At 43.8% G+C, this 12,547-nt stretch overlaps 1 protein-coding gene and 1 long non-coding RNA gene across 10 annotated transcripts in view; one reads left to right on the top strand and one right to left on the bottom strand.

The window, feature by feature from the left end:
• Positions 1-6,492, top strand: part of LOC148005924 (uncharacterized) — a 29,673-nt gene extending 23,181 nt beyond the window's left edge. For 2 of the 5 annotated variants that reach the window (XR_015620369.1, XR_015620372.1), the window contains 3 exons: positions 1,872-2,048; positions 4,335-4,443; positions 6,322-6,492. This is a non-coding gene — a long non-coding RNA (uncharacterized LOC148005924). Of the gene's footprint in view, positions 1-1,871; positions 2,049-4,334; positions 5,044-6,321 lie in introns of those variants that run through there. The other 3 variants (XR_015620371.1, XR_015620373.1, XR_015620370.1) reach the window with 3 other exon arrangements.
• The window catches only part of Nfia (nuclear factor I/A), a 537,878-nt gene that overhangs the window by 35,468 nt on the left and 489,863 nt on the right, over positions 1-12,547 (bottom strand). For 3 of the 5 annotated variants that reach the window (NM_001436591.1, XM_087660433.1, NM_012988.3), the window contains 1 exon segment: positions 1,169-1,260. The exons of the other annotated variants lie outside the window; for them this stretch is intronic. In NM_001436591.1, the coding sequence (NP_001423520.1) occupies positions 1,169-1,260 (92 nt within the window). 5 annotated transcript variants of the gene reach the window in all.

The following is a 12,547-nucleotide window of genomic DNA, read 5'->3' as shown; positions in this document are numbered from 1 at the left end:
AGTAGGAATTTTAATCTCAGACACCATGTGCAAGCCAGATTTAGAAGAAACAGCAGAAGCTGGAGATTCAAGAGGAGAGCGGTTCCTCTTCTTGGGAACTCCCTTTTCTGCTTAGAGCCGGACTTTCTGGGGTGCTGCTTCAGTGTAAGGGGAGGGGGGATCAGAAGCAGTGCTGTAGGTAAGTACAGTAGAGCAGAGCCGTGTCGGAAGGGAGCAGACTCAGGAAGCTCTCGAGAGGCTGTAGACAGAAGCTAGGTACCTGACATTTACACGCTAAGCTCATGCACAGAACAACCTGAAGGAAACTTCAAACTGTGTCAAGAACCTCAGAGACAAAATCATTTCGTGGTTATCAATGATGAAAGTGTGTGGTCATATTTTGGTTAGGAAATTGAAGAGTAGTTTATTCTACAAACGTGGACCTAATTCTCTTTCACGGTCCTCTACATATATGCCGTGGGGCCCAGAGGTTTGCTACATCTCAGCTCACAGCAGGCACTTTAAACCTGTTTTAGAAGAGCTCTTCTTAGCCTACACAAACCCAAAAGCACCCGTCTCCTGTACTCAGCCAGCTCAGGGTGTTCTGCACCCTACTTTCAATCAACCATTTCAATATGACTTTCTGCTTAGCACCACCCAGTCACAGCAACCCCTCGGTCACCTGCTCCGACACACTAGGGACTTAATAAAGGGCTTAGAAACCTTTTGTCCCGCTCCCGGCCCCATCTTTTATAAAGTTTACCAGTTTCCTGGGGCCATAAAATGAGAGGAGTGTCTGGTCTCCCAGTGGCTGCTTCGATACCATGGAAAACAGGTTCCACGGTGGAGCTTGCCTGTCTGCTTATAGCTGCAGAGCCATGGCTGCCACAAGGAGGGAGTACACACTGCCCTGCCAGCAACCTTAATTTGCCATGGCAAAAGCAGTCTGACCCAGATGTTCTCCTCTCCTACCCCAATACCATAAGCAGATCCCAGGCATGTTGTTTACGGTTCCTAAGAGAGCACCTGGCTACCTGGCTACACTGGGCTACCGGGCTTCGAGGGATGGGGTCAGGAGGAAGAGAACTGGAGAGAGCATGTGTGACCTGGTGTGCCCCAAGACACATCAGACTGCACCTGATGAATAAAACAAGCTGCACCACATACAGAAAAGATGAGAGCGGCCCACCTGTGTCTGTTGAGGGATATTTACAAAGCTTGGATCCCGTGGTCCAACACTGACGAATCGGTTTGCGGGGGAGGTGCTGGGTGTCGAGTAGGCTGTGAAGGGAAGGGACACATGCGTTCAGGAAGCAGCACGAGATTGCACACACAAACAACACCAAAACACACAGTCTCCGAGCCTACGCAGCTGATTAATGCAAACACTGTAGCTAGCAAAAGGATCTGGCTAGCAAAGGGAGGGGCGGGCAGGGATTGGCTCCCAGGGACCGCTGGGGTTAAATGGCATCCAATTGGTGCTTGGAGGAGTTGTTTTCTCCTCAGGTCATTCAGATTAGAACATGCAGGACATTTGCAAAGTGTACTTTGTATGTTAAACATGAGTTCTGGGGGAGAAAGGGGGGAGGGGACGGGGAGGAGGGGGGAGAGAGACCCCAGTCTTAGTGACAGGGAGAAGGAATGGGGTAGGAAGTGGAGGAACAGAGACTTTACAGCCATGCTCTCTCATCCACTATGCTTGGAAGAGTCACAGACCAGTTCTAGGCCTCCACAGGTAGAGAAGTCTTACGGAGAGAATGAAGGGGTTTTCCAGGAAGGGGGTGAAAACCCAGCTAGAGCAAGCAGCCTTTATGGGCCCAGCAGCATCTGTGGAATCTTGAGGATGCCCAGGTGTGCTTGAAACCTTCAGGCTACCACTTGTCCCTTCCCAGGACCCTTCTGCACAAGATAGACTGAGTTGTCACACTGAGACCTTGGCCACCACTTTAGAGTTCACCCTCTTCGCTGGACATGGAAGCTTTGTCATTTTATGTTTATGAGTTTCTTCGCTAGAGAAAAGAAAATCAGGGGCTTTCCGTGAGCTGCGAGCCCAAATACATGATGTTTAGGTAGGTGGTCCCCAAACTCACTTTACCACAAACTCCAAAAATTTAGCTCACATTCTTTCTCTGTCCTAGAATCTCTAGATTGCTATTTAATTATGACTTTCATTTAATTCTCTCTCTCTCTCTCTCTCTCTCTCTCTCTCTCTCTCTCTCTCTCTGTGTGTGTGTGTGTGTGTGTTTGTGCGTGTGTGTGTGTTTGAATATGTACATGTGACTGCATTCACCTAAAGAATTCAGAAGACAGTGTCAGATTTCCCTGGAACTGCCTGACATTCATGCTGTGGATGAAACTGGGATCCTCTGTGAAAGCAGTAGTACCTGTTTTTAACTGATGAGCTAGCCTGAAAAATTCAAAGTATAAAAGACTCTAAAAAACTAACTCTAGATAGACGCTGTCTAAAGAAACGAAAATAGCTCATAATTTCTGGCACGGCAGTTTGGCCGCTATTGACATCACCTGATTCTCTTGGAGTTCTCGTGCATCAGGGGAGCTCATGCTTCTTATTCAAGCCCACATAGGGATATAATCCCTGCCAATTGCCCCAAATCCTGTTGGTTACCCTGATGGTGGTAAGAGATGAGCCATTCAGCCAGTCTGTGGTCCCATGGTACAGCTGTGACCCAGTTAAACTGTTGAGCACAAGATGAACCTCAGGGCCCTTTGAGATCAGGGAAGGACTGTGCTAGGTGCTTTTATCCACTAACGGTTTTGTATAAAAGATGAGGATGCTCTGTGCCATACTGTCTAATGATGGGAATCTGCCCATTTCCTCTGGGCTATCCTCTACGCCAGGAAGTTCCAGTTGAGAGAGAAGTCTACATTCAGCCCTTACACCAGCCAAGTTTGCGCTTCTTTTACCGTTTAGCCTATGGCTTTACTTTAACACATGCTAGGAAATATCAAAGGAGATCGGTGTATTGAAAATGTGGACTACAGTTCCTGCTTCTAGGACACAAGAAGAATGGAGAAGAGTCAGGAGCATGGTAGACTGAAATGACCTATTGGACCCATCAGGCCAGGGGAAAGAATTCTTTTTATTTGTGAATGGGCAGGTGGTTTGTCAAGGCACAGAAGTGAATGGAGAGATGTCTGGGTTCTGCAGCTAAATGACCCATGCTGTGCCACAGCGCGGCCCTTAGTCTGATGGTCCAGGCGGACCAGCGTGCGCTGGACAGCCGCTTATCATAGGCACACAGCAAAATTTCTGAGAATGTTTCTTCTATACCTGTGACATCCCCAACAAGCACACTCATTGACCACAGCTTGCAGGTTACTAGGGTGTGTGTGTGTGTGCTTTGATACACTGCTCACCGTAAAGTGGCTTAGGTTGGGAAGACCTTTTATTAATCCTATTACCTAATTTGCCTTGACTTAAATGGTGACGTTATTACTTCTAACTTGTTTTCTCCTTCCATCATCGAAATTAGAGTGTGTGGGACATTTACAAAGTATACTCTCTGTTGTTACACATGAGCTCCAGGGTAGAAAGACATACCCTGGGCTTAGTGACTCAGAGAAAAGAATGAGGCAGGGCAGTTATCTGGAGGACTTTGGACACCTAAGCTGTAGTCTTGTGCCTAGGAAAGATGATTCTACAGAAAGGTAACTTCTGGGCACATTTACAGACATAGAAAAATCACGGGAAATATGGAAGACGGGAAGGAAGATAGGAAGAAGGAAGGAAAGGAGGTAAGGAGGGAGGGAGGGAAAGAGTATGATGCCTTTTCCACATAATAGCTACAGCAGGCAGAAACTCAACTCTAATAGGATGTTAGTTCCTGAAATGATATGAGAGACTTCCCTCAATGAAACCATGGAGTCAGGGACTTATATTACTGAGTCAAACCTCAGCTGGAGCTTAAAAAAATAAGTATATGTCACAGCAAATTAATTATATACACACAAACAAGAGTTTCTAAAATGAACAAAACACCAGGGCAAGATGGGCAGTGTGGCCCTTAGCTACCGACAACTGGGCCATGCTCCTGCTGTAAAACAATCATAGTTTTCTTGATAGTTTTCAGCCTATTGGAAAGACCAATAGTCAGACACTGTGGGAAGAGCTTTGGGAAACCATGGAATCTGGAAAGTAGATAGCGAGGGATTGCTACAGACATCTTGAGAGTTTTGAAGGAGAGACCCAGAGGTAACTAGAGACCCACACTGCCTTTATGACAACTGCATATTTCATTTTAGCTACAGAATCTTATTTTAAAAGTCCTTGTTTAAAAACATATTATTAATTATTAGGCAGCGTCTGAAATCCGGTGTTTGCTTTTTGTTTTCAGACATTTTACTGACGCCAGCATGGTCTACTTTCCTAAGCTCATGGAAGACGTATTTGAAGCTGTCTCCAGCTCTTTCTGAACCATCTGATGATATTTCCTCCTTCATCAGGTGCTATTTCTTCATATCATCAAGGAATCTTACCATATGGGCCTTTACCATAGTCTTAAATACCAAAATTCAAATCATGGTTGTTCCCCTCCAAAGAGTGACATTCTTCTGGGTTCTTCATATGCACGGCTAATCCCATACTCCTTTACGGGGGACATGTGCCCTCTTGCCATTGTAAGAGCAAACGGGCAAAATGGCTCAAGAATCTCTCTCTCTGTGTCTCTCTCTCTGTCTCTCTCCATCCCTCCCTCCCTCCCTCCCTCTCAATATCAGCAACAGTTTTACAGGGCCTCTGAGACTGTTGGGAACTGTTAAGGGTAGAGAAAGTAGAGAGAACACATCAACACTGCTCTTCCACACCTCTGCAGGCCCCCGGGGGCTTAGCTTCTAACTCCATTGGATGCGGTAAATAAAGTTGCAGTTGGTGTAGGGCCTCCTTTTCTGAAAAGAAGGAACAGGGGAAGCATGCTGAAGTCCTGGCATCTCCAGATGAATTAGTGCTGACTGCAGCAGCCCTGAGCCAGTGACACTTGCTCACGCTAGTAAGAATTTGGTGGCTATAATTTTGAATGGAGGTTATCACGTTCCTGTCTTTGTTTAAAAAAAAAAAAAGAAAAGAAAAAAAAACTAGGACAAAGATGCTGCTGTTAGGATATCTATTGCAAAATCAGGGGGTATTTCACAAGAGTGTAATCTTCCAAACGTGGCAAATTAGCAGACTGAATTTGTGCTGCTGCAGTGGACCTAGGCGGGCAGTTTTAAGGTGTAGTTTAGCAACTGAAATGTGATATGAAAGGCAGGAAGGAAGAAGAGAAAAAAAAACTAGTCTGGGTCTCTTTGTAAAGTGTGACTGCAAAAGGGCCCCTCTTTGGATATTAGGATTGGTCTGTATTCTCATGCTCTCCCAGGAAGCTGAGTGCTGGGTTTGCTCTGGGCTGAGCTGCTGGCTGGGTGGTGCTCTGGTGACTGGGGTCAAATAATGCAAGAGTCCAGGTGAGCATTGAGCCTCTGAATTTACTTCCAGATGCTAGAATCAAGCCTTGCAGGTGGGCCTACTCTCTGCTGGGATGCATGGAGGCAGATTTGTCTCTCCTTTCATCAAAGACACCAACTCCATGAAAGTGGCCAACACTCTTTCTTCAACCTCTGGAGTCCACTGGAGAGTTATTTTAATGGAGTCCTATGTTCTTTCCCCTAAAGATGCTTATCTGCATCCTTGCCACGTGTCAGGCTCTGCTCTGCACACTGTTGCACACAAAGGTGGCAAAGATTCTTGCTATCCTCAGATGTCAGCATCGACGGAGGAAATGCAAGAGTAGAAAATGAATATGAGAGTCTAAAGGTACTATGGGTAATCTGTGGGCTGTTAAAAGACAGACAGTGACACCCTGCCAGTGACACCCTGCCGGTGACACCCTGCCGGGGGAACAGGAAGCAGTTTTAGAGGAGATGGAGCTGGCTTTTGAGATACGTGTGAGGGAGTGGGGTTGACAGGTTCCTGGAGACAGGACACTCCAGAGGAAGCAGCCTGAGCTGCAGAGGGAGGATAAAACCTCAGATGATATGTTGCCCTTTGCAAAGAAAGGCTTATTTTGAAGGATTTGGAACCCCAGTGTTTGAAAAAATGCAGGGAAGAGGTCCATGGAGTCCATTTTGTTTTAAAAGGAAGGAGTCAGTTATAGCATAAACAAAGAGAATGTATTTTGGTTACCAGCACAACAGTCAGGTAGGGCCCCATTGGGATCTTTCCCTTCTCATTCCGCACATCAGGGCTCGCCTCTCACATTTCCTCATTTTCAGAAATCTATTTTGGAGCTTCCCCTCAAAACTTCAGTTTCACTCAAAATACCTTTATGATTTTGTTTCCCACCGGCCCAGAGAATGCGCTAGTTACCGGAACGAGGGTAACCAAAGCAAGCTCGGGAATACAGACTTAGAGCCAAGACTTCAAACAGCTGCAACACTATTAAACGATCCTGTGACATCAGCCCTTGGAGGATGCTGATAAATTGCAAACTGGAGCACTTCATTAAACAATCTCCAAAATCTTCAGCTTTCTGTCTTATTTTGTAGGATGTGGGTGGGGGGGGGTGCTAAGGAAACTTACATCTTAAAAAGAATATAGAAACTATTAGAAAAGAGATTAGCTAATATCTAAAGGAATCCATTACTATTGAATTCATTTATGGATTTGAACAGCAGTTTCCTCCAAGGTCACTAGAGAATATTGGAGCTAGTGGAGCCTTCCTTTTCTTTTCTTTTCAAATAAATCTATTGGCATGAGCAAGTGTGCAGGACATGCACAGAGTTGGGGACAGCATAGGATATTTTAAGTCCTTTGAAAGGCAGAGACTTAGAGATGTTCTTCTATGAGTGAGCGGGTTTTGTCAGTTCTCATTTCGTATTTTTGAAACCTAGAGGATAACCACTCCAAATTCCCTCAGTTTGGATCATCTCTGTGCACTCGGTTATCTCTGCAAATCTTTTGTCTTCACAAACAAGTGAAACACAGCCCTCGGGGCATGAAATCAAAGTCTTATCCTTGGTACGCTACCACAGAACAACATGCCCACAAGCTTCCTGGAAAGCTAGTGAATCCTAATTTTAATATATTAGCATTAGTAGCATATATTATAGCACTGTGCATGATAGGTCTAATGGCCAACTGCTCGCAAAAACAAGGAAGGTGTCAACTCTGCCCCATGGCTTTGCTTCTGAGATTTCAAGTCATACAGAGGTTCCTCAGTGGCTCACAGGAAGCTCGGAGGCACAGAACAGTGAGGATACAGAGAGAGACTTTTACACTGAAGACGCTATGACCTGACCTTACTAAAATCTGTGTGAAAATGTGGCAATTCGTCACAAGCGTTTCCAGTGCCATTCTACTCAAATCGAGCATAACTGACTGTCTGTCTGTCTTTCTTCCTTTCTTCCTTCCTTTCTTTCTTTCTTTCTTTCTTTTTTTCTTTCTTTCTTTCTTTCTTTCTTTATTTCCTTCCTTCCTTCCTTCCTTCCTTCCTTCCTTCCTTTCTTTCTTTCTTTCTTTCTTTCTTTCTTTCTTTCTTTCTCTCTCTCTCTCTCTCTCTCTCTCTCTCTCTCTCTTTCTTTCTTTCTGGCATCATTTAAAAGGAGAGCAGGCTTGGTTTCAGTTCATTTTTGATGGCTAATCTAAATTCTGCAACTGTCACTTATTTTTGTAGCTGCGCTGTGTGTTGTTCCAATTGATAGGACATATTTATTGATCCAAGGCAAGCATGTGTATGAGTAGGCACAGGTGAAAGTTTTATTAAACAGCACAAGGAACAGACCCTGGATTCAGCTGGGGGGGTTGCTAAAAAAAGAAACCTCGATCGATATATTGGCTCATTCTCCCTTGAAAAGCTTCTGCAACCTCTCAGAAGGCTGTGTAACTCTGGAAACCCACTCGTGGGAATTTGTCTTCAGCAGCCAATGGAAGTACTGATAAAGATTTATGCTCCAAGATGGTCATTGCAGTGCTGCCAATAAGAGCGACAAACTGGAACCAACTTACAAGGTAATGCCACATCCCCATAGTGGAGTGTTCTAGAGACGGTCGTGTCCTCAAATGGTAACTAGCGACATCACACTATGCTTACAGTAGGAAATACAATCATGTTACAGAGCTGTAATGTGTTCATGTACATGCCTATGTGCACATTAATATACATATCATGCTCAACTGGGGCAGAGACACGTGAAGAAGATGACTAGAAAGCGAGTTAGAAAGTAATTATTCTAAAGACTGAGGTGATGGATACTTTGAACATTCCATCTAGGAACTTTGCCTTTCTCCTTTTCCTTTAGATAGAGTCTTACTCTCCAGCTGAGGATGGCCCGTAACTTGGGATGGACCTGCCTCAGGGTCTCAAGTCTGGGACTATAGGCATTACCCATTATGATGGTCTACTTCCATTCATTTTTTAATCTTAAGATTACAAATGAAACTTGAAAACCATAATTAACATCTTTTTTTAAAGGGGAGGGAGATAGAGAACATAGAGGTAAGATCCAGAAAATCTGGGTAGAATCTACTTGATTTTTGATTGTTTTGAGATGGAGTCTCCCATGTTGAGCACAGGCTGGCTTCGAACTAGGAATTCTCCTTCAGCCCATTGAGAACTACCATGCTCAGCTTGCCCCTTCTGGTGTCTAATAGAAGTAGGATATGTGTAGCCAGTTTCTCTCTCTAAATGTCTGTCTGTAAAGAGGCTAGGATAGTACACATCATTTACCCTAATCTATTTTCTAACTGGGGCTCCACCCCTGTGACTGTCTAACAGGCTGCCCTTTTGACAGATCAGTCCAAAGTAACGTGGAGAAGAGAGGTAAGGCAGAGAGTCTGGACTCCTTTGTGCTTTGGGAGAAAACATCTGAAGAAAAAAAATGTGCTATCATTTACCTCGGGCTCCTTGATTCTCAGACTTGAAGGAGAGGGGATTTAATATACTCATGATGTTTGTTTCTCAACAATCAAAACCGTACCCAAAACACTTTAGAGGCAGTGTTATAATGAGACATCACAATCTGCAAGGGTAAAAGTGGCATAAATCTTGCAAACATTTGGTAATGTGTTGCAAGGAATCTTCCTACTGCTTGCTTCCTAATCCCACTTTCAGCAGGGCAGCCCATGGAGAGGATTAGCCCTGAGGACCAAAATGTGGGTCCAGGCATCTGCTGGGTCCTACTCCATACGGATGCTGGAAATGATGGGAGGGAGTGGATAGACTGCACGAACACTGCATCTCTTAACTTCCTTATGGTCGAGGTATAGTGTCCCACTTCAGAAAGTAGCACAGAGATCCTTCCCTCATATGTTCAAAACCAGTACATATCGGTCTCCCCATGGAATGTATGCATAAATACACACTCCAGAAGGGTGGGAAGAGAAGGAAGGTGCTCACGGTAGTTCCTTATGGAGAATATAACTTTCTTTTTATATTTGTGTGCTTCTGAAGTTTCCTTAAATGCCACATATTATCTTTAATAAGAAATTCTTAAAATTCACATGTCAACTTAAAAAGTAAAAAGAAAAAGAAAAGAAAAGAAAAAAGACAGGACATACATCCTTGAACTGTTGTGGTTACTCACACGGACCTAGCCTTGCATTCTACTCTCGGCCTGTCCCCTCCTCTTAGTTGACCTCAGAGTCTTGTGAGCATCAGGCAAGTACTCTCTGGTGCTGAGCTGCCCAACCCATGCAATTCTAGTCGTAGCGTCTCTTCCCCAGCTCTGGGTCCTGCTGTGTTTTTCATCTAATTCAGTGTTATGACTCTTAAAATAATGAAAACATGTTTTTATGAGGTGTTTTAGAATGTTCAAAGGAAAATCGCAGCATCACACCTGTCAACATATTATATGTTCTGGCAGAGTAGAAGGCACTGGGCTTTGGTGCTCAAGAGTCTTGAGTTTGAATGTTAGCTTCGATTTCACTTTCTTTAGAAGAGGTTTCACAATTCTACCTTAAAGCTATAATAACTGTACCTAATGCATTTGGGAAATAACCTACCCGGTGCCTGGACTTTAAGAACATTCTTTTCTTTTCCTTTGCAATTAACATCTTTTCAAATTACGTCTCTTGTGTGTGTGTATGTACTTGCATGCCTCAGCACATGTGTACAATTCAGAGAACAACTTATAGGAGCTGTTCTCTCCTTTTGTCACATGGGTACCAAGGATTAAACTTAGATTATCAGGCTTTAGGGCAAACATCTCTACCCACTGAGTGATCATTCTGACTGCTTTTTTGCAAATGTAAACATTAAAAAATAGACTGTAAACAAAACAAAGTGCTCCGAAGAAAGATAAATTACTATTGAAGATAGTGTGTATCCATTTGCATGCTGGGGGTCCCTAAACCATACCTGCTGTGAATGAAATGCAGGCCTTACACTGACGTCTCTCAGGAGGGGAAATAGTATTCTCTATGAAAGGCAGCACATTCTGCTGTTATGCTCAGGCTTCAAAGGATTTGGTCAGCATGACTGTTGGAGGATCAGTGGGCAAGGGCTTTCAAACATAAAGAAATAATTATATCTTAGAAAAGAGCAAATCGAAATTTAGTATCATCTGTTTCTATGAGAGGGGGCACTGCCAATACCCCTGCCCCCTTTTCTCCAGTCAACTCAGTTCCTGAGTCCTATCCATTCCCTCGGCAGCATGCAGTGCAGGCCACACCCCTCCGGGTCCTCCTTACCACACATGTGGATCTCAAAGGCTATTCCATGTGTCTAAATAAGTTTGACTATATTTAAAGAGTCCCTGTGCCGAGCAGTTACACTGGCACATATCTGTGTTAGCAGCCTCCTATTATAACTGATGTTTTCATGAATACTTTAGACACTGTTTTGTGCATATGTCCAAATATACATGTATGGCTTATATTTAAGAGATATGCATATGTGTATGATTTTATACAGAAATGTTTAATACTCATGGTGTAAATGTATGTAACTTTATACACACACACACACACACACACACACATTCATAGAGGCCTTCCTCTTTCAAATATTATAAACGAAACTGTACCATGGTTTTTAACTATGTACAGGTCAGCCATTTTAACTTTTTTGTTTGCTTGTTTTGGTCCCAGATGAAATTTATTTTTGTGGAAGAAATACTTTTCCAGATGGCTACTTGGTTGTCCCAGTATACTCTACCGAATACTGGCTTTTTCTCTCTGGATACCACTCTATTCATAGACTAAATACTACACGTAGTCAGGCCTTGTGTAGGCTTAAATAAGAATGGTTCGTATATATTTCAAAGCTTGGTCCACAGTTAGCAGAACTGGTTGGGAAGGATTAGGAGGATGGCTCCGATGGAGGAGGTGTGTCTCTTGGGATGGGCCTTAAGGTTTCAAAAGCCCATATCATTCCTAGTTAATTGGAATTCTCTCTCATTCTCTATCTTTCCTATACACATGTTGGCAAAAGCTGTCTAGTTAAAGTGGTTAAAATCCATCTGGAATAAGGACAAAATACACTTTGCTCCACATGAGACCCCGACTGGAGAGGAAGGAAGAGTGGGAAGGGAGTTCTACGGGATTGTTCTGTCTCTCGCCTATGGTGACAGTTTCAAGAATCTGTGGTATTATGGAAGTTCACAGACCTCTGTGCCAAAGAGAATCTTATTAAGTAAATATTTTGAAATTTAGACATCAATTAATACTGTCTAGACATCAGCTGTGAAAAGAGTGCTGTGTGACAGGAAGCCACTAACTTGTCTTTCAATTTCCTATACTACCATTTCTCTGAAAGACGGACCATAATCACGACGCCTTCCCCAAACCTTCACGTTCTCTTCTCTGCTAATACGTCACATTCATACTGAAGTACCAACAACTACGAGTACCTTTTCTATTTCTCCACAGAGTCTTTACTATCTTAACAAAGGTAGTTTTGGGTTATTGCACAGAGTTCTATGCCACAAAAAAACCCCACAGGAACTCCAGGTTCCAGGTGGCTGGGTGTGAGTCGTGTTCTTGTAACACTTGGCTAAGTGGCCTCCTTCAGAAAGTTACCTTATCAATCCGTTTTGTCTTCTCCATCTCAATCATTTTAACAAGGGGCTTTCCTTCATAGAGTTAATGTGAAGAGAAAATGAGGCACTGCACATAAAAGAATTCTTAAAGTGCTCTGGTAAGCTCGGTTCTTCTTTTTGTTAGCACCTCTTCCTAAGCTCTGCCAGCTTGGCCTGAGGCTGAGTCTATGGGCATTTCTTTGATTAATTATCAATATAGGAGGGCTCAGCCCATTATGGGTGGAACCATTTTTTGGGTAGATGGTTCAATGCTGCCTCAGAAAGCAGGCTGAGCAAGCCATCAGGAGCAAGCCAATAAGCAGCGTTCTTCCATGGTCCCTGCTTCAGTCCACACCTCTAGGTTCCTGTCTCCAGTTCCTGCCCTGACTTCCTTTGATGATGGACTGTGGTGTGGAACGGTGGGCTGAAATAAGCCCTTTCTTCCTCAAGTTGCTTTTGTTCATGGTGCTCTGTTGCAGCCATAGAAACCCTAACTGAGACAGCTACCCAGTTACGGTCTTAGGTAGTGGGAAGTCTAGCACCATACCAGCATTGGGATGTT

Source organism: Rattus norvegicus, chromosome 5, assembly GCF_021556685.1.
Source record: "Rattus norvegicus strain SHRSP/BbbUtx chromosome 5, alternate assembly SHRSP_T2T, whole genome shotgun sequence".
NCBI classification, from domain to species: domain Eukaryota; kingdom Metazoa; phylum Chordata; class Mammalia; order Rodentia; family Muridae; genus Rattus; species Rattus norvegicus.
Note: the sequence above shows the minus strand (reverse complement) of the source record. Positions and strands in the feature narration are given on the sequence as shown.